Consider the following 20,418-nt stretch of genomic DNA (forward strand, 5'->3'; position numbering starts at 1 on the left):
TAGTTTCAAGCTGACGCATCGCTCGAGTTTAAATGAAGTTTACGTTGTACTCGAGCACATTACTCCTTACTCGAAAGTCCGCGAAATGTACTCAAAAGTAAGGATGACCCGGTAACAGTAGACATTAATTTGATCTGCTAGTGATAGAGCAGCAAACATACAAACGCGTTTGCAAACAGCACTAACTGTAAGTAAGTGTGTTGTAAAAATCACTAACATGTTTGCGGAGCACACAAGCCTTCTTCATACTTAAGCACGATCATTACCGCAGTGTCACGATCATGGAGGTGAAGCAGGGTAGAACTACTGTGTGTGTACGCTGACATTCCGGTCGAGGGGATGCTATACCCCAAGCTGGGAGTCAAAACTTTCAAAACTTAAAGCTGAGTAGTCAGGCAAGTTAGAAAACCACGTTAGGAAACTGGATGATCATTGTCATGCTTTTGCGTGAAATGCCGCAAGTTGAAACGCGTGCTATTAACCGCATTACTTGTAGTTGGTTGCGGCTCGATCTCAAGTAAACCTCAACGGTGATGCGAGTAATTTGAAATCGCAGGCACCTAGAGTAAGATTGTACATAAATACCCACAATTCGAGTTATATACAAAACCGTTTACGGGTCCATCCGTAAGAATCAAGCTAACGGGGGTGCTGCATGAGCGGTGCCAACGGCTTTGCTGCTTTGTTTCGCCAAAAGAGTATCAACAGAACGGTTTCGTCTGCATTTTATGTTAGATATTCATAAGGCAAGGTCTTGTTCTAAACATTTCTGCTGTGAACACTGCAAGACATTGTACTAGGCATTAATGAGCGAAGTCAAGCTCGCTGAAGATGCTAGTGGGCTCGCGGATACGCATTGTCATTTGAGAAAAAATAATGTTTCTATAAAAAACTCTGGACGTGCAGTTCCCCCTGGACGCTTACGTGAAACGGCTTCAGGGAAAGACCTCACACATGATATTTACTTTTGTGAAAAAAAATGCTTGAGTCCTCCACCCGGATCCACAACTGAGCTCAAAATTCGCGAAAAGTCTACATGTATTTAGCCGTTTATGGCTTGAACGAGAACGAGTGCTCATTGTTGTAGGCACTTTTGTACTTGCGCCAGATGACAGCGTTCGGGCTGCTGTCCGAGTCCAGCTTTAGGACGCTCTTGTAGACGACGTCCGGGGTCTTCTTTTCCACCATCCACTGCTTGAACTGGGCAGTCTGCAGGTTCTTCGCGAATTGCTCCGTCTTCGGCACTTTCGTCGCCGCTTCAATCATCGTCGCCAGCTTGTCATCACCGTAACTCTTGGTGAACGTCTGGATCATCGTCGTCTTCGCGAACGGATACTCCTTATTGTACGCCTTCATGTACTTGACCCACATGTCCAGCAGTGGGCTGCTGAGGAGATCGTCCCCTGCTTCGTCAAGCTTCATGATCTTGAACCTGTTTGCCGGGTGATCGGGATTGGCCAGCCAACCCTTGACCATCTCGTCCCTGAACTTCGCAGCCCCAGGACCGTCGTCTAGTGACGTCACGAGCTTGAGAACGCCTTCTTCTCCATAGCTCTTGGTGAAGGCCCCGGCCACCGTCACCTCCTTCGTGGGGTTCTTGTTGTTGTAAGACACCAGGTATCTGGACCACATTTTGAATTGAGGACTGTCAAATAACGCGTCACTCGCCTTGTCGAGCTTCTGCACCTTCAGTACATCGGCAGGGTTGAGATTCAGCTTCAGCCAGCGACTGAGCTGCGCAGCTTCCAGAGCCGTGGCCATTTCCTTGGTGCTTGGATTTTTCATCGCAGCGGAAATCGTCTTGGAGAAGCCGTCACCGCCCAAGTTGATCGTCATGGCCTTCGCGATCGCTCTTTCTCGTGTGTCATCTTCACGTACTGCTGCAGCAACTTGAACTCCTTGCTCGCCAGAAGATTGTCCGTCACCTTGTCCGCCTGCAGAGCCTTGTAGGCATTACCCACGCTTGTTTCTTTCTTCTTGAGACCGTCGAGGAGCAACTTTACCTGCACGTTGTCGATGGCATCATCGATGAAGCCCAGGTTCATTGAGCTGAAGAACCCAACCCTCTCTTCGTCCTCTTCAGAAGCATCCGCTGCCTTGTGAGCACCCAGGAGCCTTTTGGTCGGAATCCTGTTGAGACGACGGGGAAGAGCTGGAAGTTCAGGCTTGGCCAACTTGGACTCCGGAGTGGTTGAGATGCCCTCGGCACCAGCAAGGGCGATTGCTGCCGCCAAAGCAATATAGTGGAAACGCATGAGGAAGTCCTGAAACTTAACTTGGGAGTTTGAGCGAGTTTTGAGAAGTGATAGCAATCTCTGGTGTTTGGCAGTGTGGGGATTAAAGTGCAGATCCTTCGTAGCACGTTGCAGCGCTGGGATGGAGGAAACAGGTGCCGTATCGTTGAAAAAAGCTGCTCTCCAAACTCGAAACCCTCGTAGTATTGTGCTCGGGAATTTGGGTAGTATGGTTGGTGAGGTCTGCCACCTAGAAAACAAAACGGCAGTTTTTACTCGGTCATCAACACTAATGTGACGCTATCTGTGTGGTATGTAGAAACAGATGATCGCCTCAACGTCTGGGGAGCACGAAAAATCTGAACGGCAACACGAAGTAACATTCAGAAACCGAATTTTTGTGGAGTACAAATTTAACAATAGCTTCTATTGCTATTTTATCACAATTTTTTGATAAGCATCAAGTCGTGGACTGGTACAGCGATGAAGCATGGGCGCGACGACGACGAAGACACCCCCGACTACTCTCTCCGCCAGAAGAAGCGCCTGAAGGATGCACACCTACCTCGCACTATCCGGTTTCTGCCTCACGTCATGAAGCGTATCAACCAGTTCGCCATGACCATCGTTCTGGAGGCGTTGGAATTGGCGCTGAAGCACGACCACTACAAAGCAGCTCGAGTGATCTGTGAGAATAGCAAAATCCCGGGTGAAATATACAAGTGGTCGGCTGAGCACGACGATGCGCAAGTGTTTGACGACGTGTACTATCACCGTGGCGATAGCGATATGGACAATTTGTACCGCGCTCTGCTGATTGCGGTTTCTCGAGGGTGCGTGCATATCACCAAGACCGCGTTAGGCAGACGCGGCGCCGAACTTCTCGATTACGTTGATGGCGACGACAGTTCCCCGTGCCCACTGGTTACTGCGATCAAGCACGGCCAACGCGAGATGGTGGACTTCTTGTACGCCCACGATACTGGCTGCGAAGATGACTCATACGTCCCAGCGTTCTGCACTGCAGCTGCCTACGGGCCGTTGGAGCTGGCCAAGATGTTCTACGACAAGGAAAAATTCGATGGACCCGCGCTGGAGCTGGCGTTTGCATCTGCGGCTAGCAGAAGCCAACTCGAGACCATGACGTATCTATGATCAAAGCGTGAATTTGATGGTAAGGCCATCGACAAGGCGTTCGTGTGGCGGCGAGCAATGGCCAACTGGAGGCTGCCAAGTACTTGGAGAATATTGAAGGCCATCGAGTTTCTACGGCTTGCGCAGCTTGTGGCTGTCACTTGGAAATGCTGAAGTTCTTGGATGGCAGAGGAAGTTTCTCCCGGAAAGTCGTCACCATTGCATTTGAGAATGCAGTGAAGGACATTCCAGAAGTGGGCGACACTAGCAAAGATCAAGCTCGTGTTCTAAAGTTCTTGTATGACAAAGGGAGCGTGTACCCTGAGGTGATTGACGAGCTGTTCCCATATGCAGGTGGCCACTGCAGTGCCGCAGTTGTGGAATTCCTATACTCTACTGGATCCATTTCAGTGCAGTCTATTGACGAAGCATTCCATAAGGCAGCCGGAGATAACTGCATAGAAGTAGTGGAGTCCCTCTACAAAACCGGCAAAATTACCAAAAGTCGTTTGAGGACGCTTTCTTAAGCGCTGCCAAGCGAGCAGATCTCTACGTCATGGAGTGTTTGCTCAGTTGCAGATGTGATCCCCATACGCTGGTCGACAAGGCGTTGGGCAAGTTCACATCGCCCCGTGATCTTCCCGAACGAGTCTTCCACTTTCTGAGGCAAAAGCAGCAGACGCTGAAAAAGTAGCAGGTTCCGGCTAGACCACAAGAATTCTTTGCTGAGAGCTAGAAACGACTCGCGATCAAGGAGTGTCAAGTTTCTAAGTGGTCCTGCACCGTGAAGAAATAGAGCGCTATGCATTCTTGAAGTAGATTTTCTTAGATTCTATTCAAGAATGAAAGAAAAATGGCGTCTGTCAATCTAATATTCCAGTTTGTGCAAATCGTTATATTGCGAATGCACTCGTCTCAAATATTGCAAATACATTCGTCAGTCTCAAAAGGCTGGTCCTACAGCCCATGTTTCGGAATAGGGTTAGGGATAAAGGCATACTAAAACCAAGTAAGATCTCCAAACATGTAAAACATGCTGAAATCATGGACATCCATGTTTTGGTTTTCAGGACGGGTGTCATGGCACCCAAATCTATTGCAAATCCCTGGGAACTGGGTAATCGAGCTGCTAAATGTGGCTCTACCTGTCCTTAAAATCTTTAGAAGGCCGACCCAGCGCTAGACAGGGAACTGTAGACCTAAGCCTTACTTCGGGGCTACGTTTGCGGGTCGTTCATGCTTCTCAAACGCCACTGATGCCGATTTGGTCTCGGCATCACGATAGATTTGCGGGCCATTTCACCCCCTCCAACCCGAAAACATGGGCTGTACATTTTCCGGTCTCAAAAGTTCGCAGTCGAGATGAAACGCCCTCGGTACTCCAGCGATGCCAACTACGACGCTCGCCAGCTCAAGCGCCTGAAGGAGGCCAAGTTCCCGCACCGAATCCAGGCGCTCCCCCATGTCTTGAAGCGCATCGACCTCTTCTCCACGACCCCCGAGCACTCGGCGGTGGAAGCTGCGGCCTCCAATGACATCGACTGGCTGCGGACACTTTTGCCCCAAATCGGCCAAGACAAGGACCACGTCGGGTGTGCAGCCACGGACGTCGCAGCCGCTCACGGCCACCACGAGGTCATTAAAACTATCTTTAAGTGGTAGGTAAAACCCGGCTACAAGCCGCAGCAAATGTGCAAGCAAGCGTTAATGAATGCCGTAAATGGAGGACACGCCGGTGCAGTCAAAGTTCTGCTGGCACGTTGGGAGGAATTCGACCTTGACGGCGACAATTGGTATTACAACCATTATGGCAAGCACTCGCCTTACAGCTTTGACGTGATGGAGGCACTGGAGGAGGCAGTGACGAGCGAGCAGAAGGAGATTGTTCGGGGGGCGCGTTTTTTTTTCATTCTTTTAGCGGCTACTTTCCATTTATGGTCAAAAAGTCTGTTTTTCATGTATTATTGGCTAGTTTTCATTTCGATTGTGTTATTGCATTCACAAGGGTTATATTGCATTGATTGAGCTCACTGCGTTCACTTGTCCTACAAACGCCACTTAGTGATTATCAGTCCACTTGTGTATCCTATACTTAGTATACATTTCTGGCGCCCTTAGCGACCAAGTACGATCCCTTAACTATGGAGCACCGTGCCCGCTTTTTTAGAGCGCTGGCTGCATAATGTCACGTTTTCACTTACGATTGTATTTGGCAAGTCACGTGGACTGCGTGAACCCTCCATATTACAAGACCGTGTGTGGACCACACGCCGCCGAGCAAGCGAGGCGAAGGCTTGGCTTCAACTTTCGTCAAGAGCCCTCGCGGGGCTCCGCTTGGTTTGTTCTGTACATAAATGAAGCCAACTATTCGTTGCGGATGTTATCGTTGCGAGAGCTGTTACCCGAGAGTACCCGAAGGGTTACGAAGCGCATTTGACTAAGGTTCGTTATGCTAGATAGTGAACGAGATATATTTACACCGTACGGCAGCTTAGCCGCGATAAAGAGAAAACATCTGTTTGAGATTTATACTGAAGAGACTAGAGTTTACTCTTGGAGTCCGTAAGGTGTACGGACTCGTACACTCAGATATTAGAGCGAACTATCTTAAGCGCAGAGTCTGTGAGCCGATTACGCTTCCTCTGATTGTACGTTACGTCAGCCCCGCTGCAATAAACATCAAACCATCTACCGTAACTACGGTTCCTGTTTCATATACAGCATCTTCTTTCGGAAGCAAGACACTACAGCACTATGCAGAACTAGGCTCATAAGCTGGTGCTTAGGGTTGACTACGTGGTACGATCTGTATCTGCTAGCCAGATGTAGTAAGGATGATGCTACAACAGAACCCCCACCCCCCACACACCATACACTCACATACATACACGTCAAAGCATTCCAAGTATGCACACAGCATGGATTTACCGCCTGGTGTCTGCTAACGTAGTAAACAAAGCTAAAAGCTTGTACACTGGAAGTAGATGGATTTGAATTGGTGCAGCAGTAATGAAAGCAGGTTGCACGTATTCCGCAAACCATTCTATGATATCAGGAACCCAACGGCGTTCACAGATGCGCGAGTTGAGACAATTGGACTCGTCTGTCGCGAGAACAACCCACAAAACACGACAGGATCATTAGCATGCTCTTTTGGTGCAGCGCAAACACGAAACCAATAACATATTCGACGTGGCGGAATGCAGGAGAGGCCGGTGACGGTCAAGATGAGACTTGAGGTATGTGTACGCCAGGTAGCCCAAGTGATCAGTGCCAAACTTGCATCTATTGCGAATTAGTTTTAGAACACGAGGAGTTTAAAGGTTGAGTGCATCTTCATTCTTAAATTAAGCCAGAGCCGAGCTAATCGGGCGAGTCTGATGGTGTACTGATCAAGCAACGTGGCTTCTATCTTACCAATCACATATCATCTAAACGATGAACCACCGACGGTAGTAGCAACTAACCCGTTTAAGCTTGGTACCTAACACTTGCAGAACTTCTAATAAGAACACCATCTACATGTACAGTAACAGCGTTACCAATGCCGCCATAGACGCAACGCTAGTTGTTTCATCTAAGGGTTACGAATGTGCGGAGCTCGCTGAGCGTTAGCTGGACCTGCACCACTGCACCATCATCTGCACACAAACACACACACATCATGCTTTAACTACACATCATGCTTTAACTACACCTTTTGGCTACCACTCCATGCAGTTACCACGCGTAGAAAGGCTCCGCACAGATTCACACCTTGCCTGCTTAGCAGCAGTGGTAGTAGGTGGCGCCATTATTCTTGTAAATGCGGGGCGTACGGCTTTCCGCCACTATCAAACCTAAACGTGTCCATCATACGTATGTATTACTCGACCCAGAGCAAATACTAACGTCGTAGGCATAGGAGCTCACGAGGGCTTACAGAAAAACTCGTGATTTATTAGCTCACCGTTTCTGATGCAATGAGAATAATTCGACGATGCGTGCTAACAAGTATAGTTCAGGTGCTAGTCCAAGTGACAACATATCAGGGCAACGAATAACTCAAAGGGGTCGTACTCCTCACGTTCGAACCCGCTCAGACGAGGTCGATGTAGTATGTAAATTATAATCACAAAATAGGACTACCTGTACTCCTCCAAAACCGGATCATTTACGTCACTTCAGTCCGGTTTTTATAAGCAAGACCCATTGTCTAGGCTTGCTGAGATAGGATTACTTTCGAGTACCGCTGTGCGTCCAATGTATTTCACCCCAATATTATCTCGTGTTCTTCAATAAAAAACATCTCCTCGCAGTAGTAAAGCAAGTACCTGTTTGTTTATGCTGGTTGAGCTTCAAATACCATAGAAGCTTATCCCCAGTCGCCCCTCTTGCTAGGACAAACGGGAAGACAAATCGTTTTTTACTTCATTTCAGTATAGTGTATCACAAATTTTGTCCTAGACGGACCGCTAGGACAAAACTTATGATACAGTATACTTAACTGCGGTAAATAACGGTTTTGTCCTACCATTTTCCTTGTTTGTCCTAGCAAAGTGCCCAGCTGGGGTTATGGGTGTTTGAGGTAAATTTTGTAAAACCAGAAACGTCCCTCCACAGATACTCACTACGGGTAACCTCGTTTAGTAAAAATTACTTAGCGTACTTATGTGTTAAGACTGGTAGTGTTTTGCGTCGCCTCAGATATCATGCATGATGTTTCTGCAACAACAACAATAGTATTATTTGTTGCAGGCGTAGACGATGCTTCACACAACCGCTTCTATATCAAATCATTTTACATAATAAATAGCAAGCTGTAAGGGGCTTTAATTTGTTTGCAAGGTCCTATTTTATGGATAAAAATAGTTGGTCTTAAAACTTTTTTTAATGTTATTGATGAACTTAACTGAATACTGTATTGACAATGAAGAGAGTACGAAATGAAATGGACGAAATGAAATTAATCCGTCCGAAATGCAATGTAGCTGTCGAGAATGCAATGTATCCCCACTAAACTGAAAGTAGCCGGTGAGAGAATGAAAAAAAGTTTTTTCCATTGTTCGGGTGATCTGTGAACAGACGGACAACCCGAGACAGATCCTCAACTGGGCGGCCCGTCACGGCAACGTCCACGTCTTCCGTTGCATTTACGGTATTTATGGCAAGAAGAATCCGTGGGATGTGTTCCACGCGATGTCGATTGCGATTGGTAGTGGATATCTTGGAATTGTCAAGTTCATGATGGAAGAGAGTGGCGCTGAGCTTGGCGAGTACTTTGAAAACGGGTCCTCTTATGGATACGAGTGGCCTCTCGTTTGTGCGATCAAGCATGGCAAGAGAGATATCGTCGACTACCTGTACGAGCGGAAGAGATACCAAGACAAATCGCTTGTAGCAGCATTCTGTGCTGCGGCTCAGGCTGGTTCGCTGGAGTTGGTGAAAATGTTGAATGGCTCCCGCGATTTCGGTCCATCGGCCCTAAACGATGCGTTTGCATCTGCAGCAGAAGGCGGCCAACTCGAGATGATGACGCATCTGCAATCCCACCAGAAATTTGACCAGACTGCTATCGACAAGGCTCTTGAAGCAACGGCCGGCCGAGGTCAACTGGAAGCTGTCAAGTACCTGAGCAAATTGAAGGATACGAGATGTCGCCTGCTTTCCTGGATAAATCCTTTGAACGCGCTGGCGGCAGCCACCGTCTTGAAATATTGCAGTACTTGAACTCCAAAGGGGAAGTCTCTCGTAAAGCGGTCAACAACGCCTTTGAGTATGCCGCATTCGAGTCAGATGACGACCAGGCTCGCGTTTTGAAGTTTTTGTTCGACAAGGGCTGTGTATCCCCCGAAGTCATTAGTGAGGGCTTTTCCGATGCAGCAAGTAGCTGTCGTCTCGATATTATGGAGTTCTTGTACTCCAAGGGGTCGATCTCACCTGAGTTGGTAGACAAAGCTTTTCAAGAAGCCACAAGTCAGAACAGTCAAGTTTCTCTACAAAACTGGCTTTGTTCGTCCAAAGTCGGTCGAGAACGATGCTACTGAACGTGGTGATCTGTACGTGATGTTCAGCTGCGGATTCGACTCCAAGGCGTTGCTGCGCAAAGCTTGGTGCAGACACTCGGCGAAATACGCTTTTTGACACAAAAACAGCACAAGCTTGAAAAATAGTGCGGCTTTATAGTAGACTTCAAAGTATTTACTATTGAGAGGCAAATGAATAGATTGATTTGCATTTATTAGTATTTATTGTGATTGGTTTTCTTCAGATCCTACTTGTTCCGTTCCTGCATGACGACTCACCGCTCAGTGTCCTGCTAGTTTTCGGCTAAGAAACACCTGGACTTTGTAGCCTTGATAAGCTGTGCGCAACGCTCTTTCCAGCAGTTCTGGTGACGTGCACCCGCTATTGTACAGAGTCTCTACCAAGTAGATATCGTTTTTCGCGGCGGCTTCCACGAATCTCGATCAACTCTGGGCAAACTGCGCGGGTCTTACAGAAGTACTCCACTACGGTGCAGTTATCCCACGCTGCCTCTTCAAATGCATCCTCCGCCACCTCAAGGAAAATCGGCCCGGTCGTGAGCAAAAACTCGACCGCCTCGACGCAGCTGCAACTGGCAGCTTTTGGGAAGACTTCATTCATAATTTCGACAGAGATCCACCCTTTTGAGTGCAAGTACGCCAGAACGCCAGTTTGGTCGTCGATGATGCTCACGTCCTTCAGACCCTCATCGGTGGCTGCGCACTCGAACATCTTGACAACCAGCTCTTCCGCGACGTGTCCTTTATTATCAAAGAATTTGACCACTTCGAGGTGGCCGCCTCCACTCGCTGTCAATGCCGCTTCATCGATGACAGCCAGAATTTCATGCGCTTGATCTGCATAAAGTTGCTTGAGAATTCTTGTCTGCCCACACCCTGCTGCTCTCAGGAATGCCTCGCGAACCACTGAAGTAGCGAAGTCACCTTTAGACCGAAAAAACTCCATGACTTCCGACAGTCCACCTCCAGCTGCAAGGCCAAAACCCTTCTTGCGTAGAGAAGCATCTGATCTTTCGTCGCTCTGCATTAGCTCTACGATCTTAAGCGGGCCATAAGTAGCCGCCGCTGAAAAGGCCATCTCGAACATCGAAGCATTGTACCCGTTGTTCTCAACCAGGTACTTTGCGATCTCCGCCTTACCGTCTTCAATCGCTCTTGTGAGTGGGCACCCGCCGACTGCACGGCCACCGTAAAGTCCATAGAGTTCTTCACCGAATTGACTGTTTACAAATTGCACAATCGGAAGGTTTCCAGCTGAGACTGCAGTTAGTACTGCCTCATAGAAGTACGGTGTTTCCTCATCCTCATGATACTCGTGTATAGGTTTGATCGCTTCAAGCCGTCCGTTCTCGGCTGCCCACACGAGCGAGTCCCCACACTCAATTGCTTCGCACAGCAGTCTTACAATACCGTGGTGGCCATTACCCAACGCTAGTTTCAGCGGCTCCGGCGAAAAAATTCCGTACAGCGACACCAAGTGCTGCATTGCATCGAAGTGCCCAGCAGCAGCAGCCTTCGACTGTGCGTAGTCACATGCTACCCACTCCGTATATTGGTAGCTTCCCTCCACTCGTACGCAGCTAGAATCACGTCCGAACGACCGAAAGTTGCTGCGAGATCGGCCACTTTACTCGCCACAACGTCCACCTAGTCCTCCAGTCGAGGGAAGAGTGTGGTTAACCAGTCAAGTTGGCCAGTTGCAGAGGCTTCCATCGCCGCCGTCTCGGCTGGCATGGAGAACAAGTCGATCAGCTCCATGACGTGAGGAAGAGCTTGGACATCGCATGGAAACCACTTTGCCTTGACAAACTTCAGTTTGTGGAAATCGTAGGCAGCAGTGTCGTACACGTCGCTAGGTACCATCGTGCCGTGTCGAATTGCGATTTCAGGACCGGATTTCCTCAGATTGTGTCGCAAAAAATGCTCAGTTCGGACGCAAGTACATGTAGTTTCGTTGCTCTTCGATTCGCGTGTCACCAGCTCCCGTGAAACGCACCCGGAATTGCACAGACTCGCCACGGTGTAAATATCACCGTCGGCGTGAAATATCACAATTGAATGTAACGGTCCCGAAACAAACTTATCCAAAAATACCCCCCCCCAAAGAAAAAATCGAATTGATTTGAATTCAACGTGCTAGAACCCACCAGGAAGTGCATGGCATCAATTCGTAATCGTAGTACAAGCATAAGATGTGGCTCCTATCGTCATGGTTGCACGTCGATGAAGCGTCATTTTTTCAAACAAAACGGCTGAAATCAGTGAATGAAAGAAGCGGAATGCTTCGGCCACCCAACCTACAGGTGGTGCTGGCGGTGCTTGGGCATGTAGTTGTGCTTCGGCTTGTAGTGGCGCTTGGGCTTGTAGTGGTGCTTGGGCTTGTACTGATAGTACTGGTTGTTCGGCTTCGGGGTGCTGGTCGAAGGACGAGTTGTCGCCGGGGCACGCGTCGTAGTCGAAGGCTTCGTCATAGTTGGAGGACGCGTCGTAGTCAGCGGGGTCGTAGTAGGAGGAGGACGGGTCGTGCTTGGAGGGTTCGTCATTGTCGGAGGACGAGTAGTCGAAGGAGGACTGGTTGTCGTAGGAGGGATTGTCGTTGCCGGCGAGGTAGTCGTCGACGGAGGAGTTGTCGTGGCGGGAGGGCTGGTCGTTGCCGGTGGTGAAGTCGTACTTGGCGCACTGGTGGGGGCCGGCGGACTTGTGGTGCTAGGAAGCATGGTCACATTCGGGGCCATGGTCGGCGTGCCAGTCGACGTGTTGCACACTACGTTCGCCCACAGTTGCGGGTCGGAAACGAGCGAGGCGTTGTCGGGATGCGAGACTCCAATCGTCCACAGCACCACGGGGTTCGACGTCATGTTCCACTGGCAGCAGGGATCGCCCAGTTCCTGGCCGTTCGTCTGGCCATCACCGTCGGTGTCGTTCATGCAGAGCTCCTTGGTCCACGCGTAGCCAACATCAGCGAAAGCCTTGCCGAAATTGTTCGTTGCGGCAGAGTGGCTCATACCAGCAGGATGCCCGATAGCTCGGTAGCCGGTCACGTTGGCACCGTTGGGCAGCATCGCCACAAACCTTCTCGAGGCCTCCACGTGGGAGACAAGCTCTTGGACGAAGGCGATCAAGCCGGCGAGGAGGAGGAGGCTGGGGATGATGATCTTCATTGTTGCTGGTGCTTGGGTGAGAGCGTGCGGAGGTAAGCCGAGTGTCTTGGCGGTGGTGAGTTGAGAAGTGAGCTTCTGTCGGCTGGACGTTGGTCGGGTCAAACCACCAGAACCGCGATGGTATGACGAGAAGGTGTTACTCAAGTCCCATGTTGCGCTAGATGCTCCGGTTCAGAACAGTCCGTGGGCCAGCTTCAAGATAATTGATTCAGTCGAAATGTGCCGAGATTGTGTGGCAAAGTTGAGTCGAGTTGGTGAAGTGAAGTATCTCATCATTTCTGTATCACCAAACTGCAAAGTTACCAGAAGGGTGGTCTTTAAAATGTATTGTCCGCTTACATATTGCAGATATTGTCTCGACTGAAACCAAAAGCAACGGTTCTAGGAATGATTTCTGGTTTGAGCCGGGACTTACGAGCTGCTAAGCGTTGTGGGGCCCGGGAAAGGTGCATCTCCCCACTGGAAATGGACCACCTGAATTTGTTTTCGCTGGCGAAATTATTGGGTTCAGTCATCTTGGATCCGGAATTCAACCCTAAGCATATCATTTCCGGGCACGTTGCACAACAACAACAAAAACGATTATTGAATGGGTCGTGTTTAGATTTGGCAAGTTGGGTCCCACCAGTTCGCACCGGAAAATCTCCATCCGGATGTCAGTAAAGTAAAACGAGTTCAATTGAGCGGTCGAGCGCGACAACCTTCAAGTGTTCTGCTGTGTGTACGGCTTCATGGGGAGGGTGACATGGAGTGTGTGTTCGACACCATGGTAATTGCAGCTCGTCGTGGATTCCTGGAAATTGTCAAGTTCGTGACGGGAGAGTGTGGCACTAAGCTTGGCGGGTTATTTGAGAGTGGCATCCTTGTTGAATACCCCTTCGTTGCCGCGATAGAGTGTGGTCAGGGATAGGAAAAAATATATTGGTCCAATACCAATACCGCCATATGCCAATACAATACGATACTGTACTGCAGATTGTATTGTAATACGATATTGCGGAGGCACTATGTATTGCAATAATGTTCTCTGGATTTTAATCCAGAGTTTCTGCAGAGATGCGACGATTCGTCTAATAAAACTCTATACTTTTGTTCTAAATACTAAAATAAAAATCTATGTTTAACGCTACTATCTCAGTATAACTCTATTACTTTATTGACCTGTTCTCTGAAATTTATTTCAGAGCTAGGGAGGATCCGATTTTGCCATTGATTGATGTCTGGTAATTTATATATCCGATTTGGTATTCATAAATAGAGGTAGCATATAAAAAGTAGTTGATGGGGTACAGTGTCACTTCCTTTAATAAATACCCGAGAAACTTCATAAATTACCTGAATGTTGCCTGTGTCGTCGTCCCCCTCCGATTATGTACGATCTTGATGTTGCGTGAAAGTGTGTTGAAGCCATCGCTGCACTATCAGGATATGTACATCATTCGGTTGCCGTGAAGGCTAGCTACGAATGAATTAGAACGCTGGAAAATATGGATGGCCGCTAGTCCACACCAGCAAGAACGTTATGTGATTGCCGATGACTACTGTAGTGAGGTGCTCGCAGCACAACCGGTCATCCCTGTCGCTCTTACGAGCCAAGCCCCCCCCCCCCCCCGCATGGGGGAGCACCCGGTTTAACGCGGCGCAAGAGATTGACCGTGTAGACGTCAGGCAGGGCGTCGACGACGGCAAGCGTCCGCCGCTGCACACCGAGAAACGTCCACGATCATCACTTTCGGTTTGAGCTGCGCCGTGCCGTGCCGAATGCGCTCGCCAAGCACACCGACAAAGCTCTGCCTATTTGGCAACACCCACCTCCGCTCCCATCACAACTATGCCGCTCTGTGTGGGTCACGGCACGCGACTCGCGGGACCAACCGCACTAGGTCGGAAAACCAACTCTGCATGAGCTAGCGGTTGCGTTAATGTTTCATTTAAAAAAGTGTTCAATACCTTGCATCGAAAAATTGAATCAAGAAGAAGCAATAGGCGGTGAAGTAGTAGCATATTGTTCCGTGTGCAGAAGTTGATTGTAGAGGGTAATGCTCCAGGAAACTGACGTATTGCTATGTTCTTTGCAGATGCTGCGGCTGCGAAGCAGGCGCAGGAGATGCGCTGTAGTGAGCAATTGAGCTTTACCTACTAGATCTGTCTGTAATTTCAGAGCTTCTTCGTGCAACGCGCGACTTTGCTTTGTTATCTCAGAACCGTTGGTGGATTGCAATCCATACTGCAATGCTTACCAACGCTGAGAAATGCTGGCCAATATATTTTTCCCAATCCCTGAGTGTGGTAAAAGCGATGTTGCACTGTGTGCTGCAGCCTAATCTGGCTCAGGAGCGCCCGTAAGAAAGGCGTGATGACCAAGTTTGTATACTGACGTATTTTTTCGACAGGGGCTGCGTGTCCCCCGAAGATACAAGAAGACGTTGTTACACAAGGCTTGGTGCAAACACAGCCCCCGCCCCTATGCTTTTGGAGCGAAAGGGACAAGATCTTGATGAGACGTAACCAAAATGTCCGGGCTGCAGCTTGGATGCGTCATGCTGTCACCACGTAGAAGGAACAAGGGTGCGTTGCGTTAGGCTGGGAGGACTACTTTAAATTCCAAAAAGTCTGCTCGGTTGTATATAACGTTAGCTCGATTTTACTAACTCGAGTACAACTATATTTTCCATACTGGCACACTTTCAAGAAACTAATAGATGTCTTCTTTGGCTACGAAGTAGCCAAGTCTTGTGCTAATACTTCGCCTACTGAGTGGTCGAGTGTTTTGGCGCCACTACAAAGCTAAGCCAAATCCAAAACAACAACCATCAATACATGCACTAGCAGTACCAAACAGTGGTTACGTACTATGTTCGCATGCAAGTAGCAAATGAGGGGCTATGCCCCTCATTTGCAGCGCCTACCATCATTTTTCTTAGGGAAATTTCAGGAAGGTGACTCAATATTAAAATTTGTGCAAAAGGTGATAAAGGGATTTGTGTCGAGAGCACATATTTCAGGTTCAGCAGCATTTGTTAGGGCATTGGACCACGACATTGTTGCCTCCAGCGGCGACATGGGGAGTAAGGCATCCAAGCCAGGGGTCGGACAATACAGTATGGAATTGTATTGCGAGGCCAAAGCTGCAGTAGTAATAACGGCAATATGAGGGCAACCAATAATAATAATTGGTACAATTTAAGTATATTGTACCATTCGTGACATGAGCTATTCATTGCCAAAATGTGACAGGAAGGCCGTAAACTTCACGCGAACTTTACGCAAACGTCCAATGGCTGATATCGAACTATTACTGAGGTGTCAGGCCAACCTATACAGTGAGAAAATACAGGTGGAGGCTGATGACGATTACAATAGCCCTGTACTGTTTCTAGGACGGTTTTGAGAAGTGTTGCTGTCCGGCAAAGCGCTATTGAGTATACACCACTTGCTCCACAAAAGCCTCGCAACCCAAGGCTATGTCCTCGACCCGAAAAATAGAGATTATAATAGTTTATTATAGCATTTTCATCATTTATGAACGCCCAACCCCAGAATTCATAAAGTATTTATATTGTATTGCTATTATTGGGGCAATATCATATTGTATTGGTTTTTATGAACTTCCAATAATAAATAATTGTAGTGGGACAATACCATAATAATTGTTTTACTAAATTTTTTTTCGACCCCTGATCCAAGCCGTCGGTGATGCTTTATGCAGCGTGGGCAGTGTCGCTTAAGCGACACAGAAGGCGACCGTACTCCACCAGAACAACTATCAGCAGAGGGCAATGCCTACACCGGCACCGCCTTCGCGTTTACCCAGTGCTATACTGACACAATTGGTGCATTCAGCGACGTGCATGGCATTCAGGTGCTGGCCGCTATCGGTGGCCAAATGAAACCATTGGCGGGAACCCGGGTTCCCGCAAATGATACCGACCAAATCGCGAATTATTTATTTAATTTTCGGCCACCATATTGGTACCGTTGGGGCAAGTTAAACCATCAAACTCGATGAAAGAGTTCCCACTAATCTGTCACCGGTACTGAGTAGACCTGAATAACGTACCTTACCATGTCAAAGTCCACCTTACGTGAGCAGGAGGTTAGCAATGTGGCCGGAAAGCCCTCTCCCGCTGTACCAGGCAAGAGTCTGGATTTTCATGAGAGACACAGGACGGGAGCAAAGACGAATTCACCTTCCGTTTCTCTACCGAGCTTAAGCTACGTTCAACGTAGGTCATAGAACAACACTCCAATACATTTGATCATACATGGGTACCGGTAGTTTTGGAGAAACCGGGGTCCCGATGGGTACCCGGGTTTCCGCCAGTTGTTTCAAATGCACTTGGCACAAAGCCTTGTATCACCTTTTGCACAAAATTTCATTTTGAGTTCATATTCATTTTGTTCATATTCCGGAATTTTCCTTTTTTATATGGAGTCAACTATCTACTGCCGGCGAAGCTGCCTACCGGACAGATTTTATAGTTTGTGGGCCAAGAGCTAAGGACGTAAGCGTTTGCAGCGCCGACCACCATTTTTTATATGGAGCCAATGATCTAATGCCAGCGAGGCTGCCCGAGATCCAGGCGGACAGGTTTAATGTAGGCCAAGAGCTCAGCTGCTGGACATATGACATCCTCAGTTATCCGTCAGTAACTAGGAACTATGGAATACATTGTAGTTGTAGGCTAATTGGTCATCCTGCATTCTCTTGTCGCTAACGCTGTCCTCATTTCTTTGTCAATTGGCTTTGTGTGGTACCAGTCGTGATGTCAATATGGCTATATTTGTGTAGGTATGGTGTACGATTGTGTGAGTATGGTGTGGCGAGATGCTGTTTAAATGTTGCCTGAGGTGCAAGCAAATTCTTTTCGACGAATTAATCTGTGTGAGGCTGTCCATACAGCTCTTCTAGCTGTCCTCCCAGGATAAAATGAGAATACTACACGTAAAATGTGAATAGATTCCGCTGACTCGCTGCGCGCATGACAAAAATGCGTCAAACGGCAGCTCAGTGCCCTCCTGTTTTTCGGTTAAGAAATATCTGGACGATGTTGTCGTGAGGGGCTACACGCAAAGCCCTTTGCAGCAATTCCTGCGACGTGCATCCGCAATTGTATAGGGTTTCTACCGCATAGATATCGTTGTCTTCTGCGGCCTCGACGAACACCTTTTCGATCAGTTGTGAAGAAACCGCGCCGGTTTTACAGAGAAATTCCACTACAGGGGCGCAGTTTTCGCACTTTGCATCCGGAAACACACCTTCCAGCACATAGGACGGAATTGCTCCTCTGGTGAACAAGAACTCGACCACCTCGACGCAACTGGAGTTGACAGCTTCCGGGAAAACCTCGGTAATAACATCGGAAGAGATCCATCCTTTCGAGTGCAAGTACTCCAGAACACCAACGTGGTCGTCCATGCCTACGCACTTTAGACCTTCATCTTTGGCTGCGCTCAGAAACATCTTGACGCCCAGCTCTTCAGTGATGTGTCCTGTGTTATCAAGGAACTTGACCACTTCAAGATGACCACCTCCACTCGCTAGGATAGCTGCTTCGTGAATGTAGTCAAAGCCTCGTGTCCTTCAGATGCATAAAGTTGCTCGACGATCCTTGTCTGCCCACACCCGGCAGCCCTCTCGAAGGCCTCGCTAACCACTGATGCGTCGAAGGCTTCTTTTGATCGGAAGAAATCCATTATTGCCGATTGGCCACCTCCAGCCGCAAGGACAAAGCCCTAACTCCACGATTTCAACGGGGCCGTGTGTAGCTGCAGCTGAAAAGGCCATTTCGAACGCCGAGGCCACGAATCCGTTGTTCGTGTATAGGTACTTCGCGATCTCCACCTGGCCTTCCTCGATTGCGCTTGTAAGTGGGCACCCGCCGATTTGGCTGCCGCCCCGCTCACTCAGTGTCTCGCCGAATGTCTCGTTTAGAAATTGGACAATCGGTAGATGTCCAGCTGAGATCGCAGCAAATTGTGCCTCAGAGAAGTTAAATAGAGGTGTGTGGTGATTGAAGGGATGCGTGGCCCCCGACGCCTCTAGCCTTTGCGTTTGTATTGGGATCGATTGCACTGTTGCTCGTAGAGGTGGAGCCCTGGTAGGTACGTGTAGCGAGCACCAACTATGCTGCGGCAACAAGATGGCGCTGCGGCTGAGCGGCGTATCGTTCAGTTTGCCGGCTCGCTGTTCGAACGGGCTGAATTCGGGGTGAGATCGCGCGAGTTTCGTTAGCGGAGACCACGGCACCAAAGCCAAAAATGCTGAACAGTCTTCCGGGTGATACTTGCATACAAGTTTGACCGCTTCAAGTTGGTCGTTCTCGACTGCCCAGAAAAATGATTTCACTCTCCATTTTCTCGCACAGCAGTCTTACAATTTCGCGGTACCCCCTGTCCACCGCCAGTTTCAGCGGCTCCAGCGAGGAAACCCCGTACAGCGAAGCCAAACGCTCCAGTGCATCGAAGTGTCCGCCAGCAGCAGCCTTCGATTGAGCGTAGTCAGCTGCTACCCACGCCGTATTACTAGTAGCTTTCCTCCACTTGTAGGTAGCTAAAATCACGTTGGAATGACCAAACGTAGCTGCAAGATCGGTCACTTTACGAGCCACAACATCCACTTGGCCCTTGACCCGGGGAAAGAGATCCTTTATCCAGTCAATTTGGCCAGTTGCTGCTGCCTCCATCACGGCCGTTTTGGCTGGCATCGCAAACAAATCGATGAGCTTCATGACGTCAGGGAGAGCTTGGATGTCGCGTGGAAACCACTCAGCCTTGACGCGCTTCAGTCGATGGGGATCGTAGGCAGCAGTATCATAAATATTGCTGGGTACGATCGGTCCTTTGTGGGCTGCGGCATCACGACTGGACTTCCTCAGGTTCTGTCAGACAAGCCGCTCAATTCGAATGTTGCCAGCTTTGTTCATTTTCGCCTCGCGTGCCATCAGCTCTCGTGAAACAGACCCGGATTGGTACAAACTCGCCACAATGTAAATGTCGCCCTCGACAACTACTAGGTTCAACAACATGTGAAACATCAGGGTAGTGATGACCCCTGTCGTACACAGGAATGCCATGACGCCACTGCAATTATCTTCCACCGCGTGAAGAAAAGCCTTCTCCGTCATTCGTGGAGAGATCGAGCCTTTTGTGTACAAGAACTCGACAACTTCATCAGTACTAAGCTGTGCAGCATCCACAAAGATACTTCGGATAAAACTAGGATAAATGTGCCCTGTAGCAAACAAGTACTTCACAACTCCAGCTTGGTCGCGAGCAACCGTCTGAGCCATCGCCGCTCTCTTAAGCGCCTTCTCAATCACCTTACGCGAGAACTTGCTCTTCATATTCAAGGTCTTGACCACTTCCAGATGCCCTTCACCAGCTGCTTGAGTCAGCGCTTCTTCAACTGAAGCAGTTGCAGGCTTGAACCCTTCGATATTGTACAGGTACGTCACCGTATCCGCTTTGCCAAACATTGCCGCCATCAGTAACGAATCCCCGAGGGAGGCGGAGTCAAAATCTTCTTTCGACCGGAAAAACTCCATAATCTCCACTTGGCCGCCACCAGCAGCAAACTCGAACGCGGCGTTCGAAGCACCGGCATAGACACCATCGGCGTCGAAGAGCTTCAGAACTTCCAGGGGGCCATCGTTAGCCGCGCCAATTGACACCGTCTCGAGTGAAGAAGCCGTATAGCACTTGTTAGCATAGAGGTATTTGACCATCCCCAATCGTCCCTTTTTAATGGCACATGCAAGGGGGCAGTTGTTGTCGCCAACTTCTTCGTCGTCACTGTCGTCGTTCTCGTCCCCCGTTTCTTCTTCGTCTTCCTGCTGTTCTTCTTCTGCGTCTGCATCATCA

The 20,418-nt window shown here is 48.8% G+C and overlaps 6 protein-coding genes across 6 annotated transcripts; 2 read left to right on the forward strand and 4 right to left on the reverse strand.

Moving 5' to 3' along the window:
• Positions 1-1,050: 1,050 nt before the first annotated feature.
• On the reverse strand, positions 1,051-1,761 carry PHYSODRAFT_505553 (hypothetical protein; the record flags this gene model as incomplete). Its single annotated transcript, XM_009530914.1, has 1 exon — positions 1,051-1,761. One exon carries the CDS (start codon positions 1,759-1,761, stop codon positions 1,051-1,053), a length of 711 nt encoding a protein of 236 aa, XP_009529209.1.
• Positions 1,762-1,832: 71 nt separating this feature from the next.
• On the reverse strand, positions 1,833-2,255 carry PHYSODRAFT_286324 (hypothetical protein; the record flags this gene model as incomplete). Its single annotated transcript, XM_009530915.1, has 1 exon — positions 1,833-2,255. The coding sequence occupies one exon, from the start codon at positions 2,253-2,255 to the stop codon at positions 1,833-1,835; it is 423 nt and encodes a 140-aa protein (XP_009529210.1).
• Positions 2,256-3,023: 768 nt separating this feature from the next.
• Positions 3,024-3,389, forward strand: PHYSODRAFT_301971 (hypothetical protein; the record flags this gene model as incomplete). Its single annotated transcript, XM_009530916.1, has 1 exon — positions 3,024-3,389. The coding sequence occupies one exon, from the start codon at positions 3,024-3,026 to the stop codon at positions 3,387-3,389; it is 366 nt and encodes a 121-aa protein (XP_009529211.1).
• A 5,157-nt stretch (positions 3,390-8,546) lies between these two features.
• PHYSODRAFT_301972 (hypothetical protein) lies at positions 8,547-9,394 on the forward strand (the record flags this gene model as incomplete). The annotated part of the gene is made up of 2 exons (XM_009530917.1): positions 8,547-8,955; positions 8,994-9,394. The coding sequence occupies 2 exons, from the start codon at positions 8,547-8,549 to the stop codon at positions 9,392-9,394; spliced, it is 810 nt and encodes a 269-aa protein (XP_009529212.1).
• A 361-nt stretch (positions 9,395-9,755) lies between these two features.
• PHYSODRAFT_333708 (hypothetical protein) lies at positions 9,756-10,880 on the reverse strand (the record flags this gene model as incomplete). The annotated part of the gene is made up of 1 exon (XM_009530918.1): positions 9,756-10,880. The coding sequence occupies one exon, from the start codon at positions 10,878-10,880 to the stop codon at positions 9,756-9,758; it is 1,125 nt and encodes a 374-aa protein (XP_009529213.1).
• An 811-nt stretch (positions 10,881-11,691) lies between these two features.
• PHYSODRAFT_251118 (hypothetical protein) lies at positions 11,692-12,555 on the reverse strand (the record flags this gene model as incomplete). Its single annotated transcript, XM_009530919.1, has 2 exons — positions 11,692-11,778; positions 12,118-12,555. The coding sequence occupies 2 exons, from the start codon at positions 12,553-12,555 to the stop codon at positions 11,692-11,694; spliced, it is 525 nt and encodes a 174-aa protein (XP_009529214.1).
• Positions 12,556-20,418: the final 7,863 nt, after the last annotated feature.

Source organism: Phytophthora sojae, assembly GCF_000149755.1.
Source record: "Phytophthora sojae unplaced genomic scaffold PHYSOscaffold_5, whole genome shotgun sequence".
Taxonomy (NCBI): domain Eukaryota; phylum Oomycota; class Peronosporomycetes; order Peronosporales; family Peronosporaceae; genus Phytophthora; species Phytophthora sojae.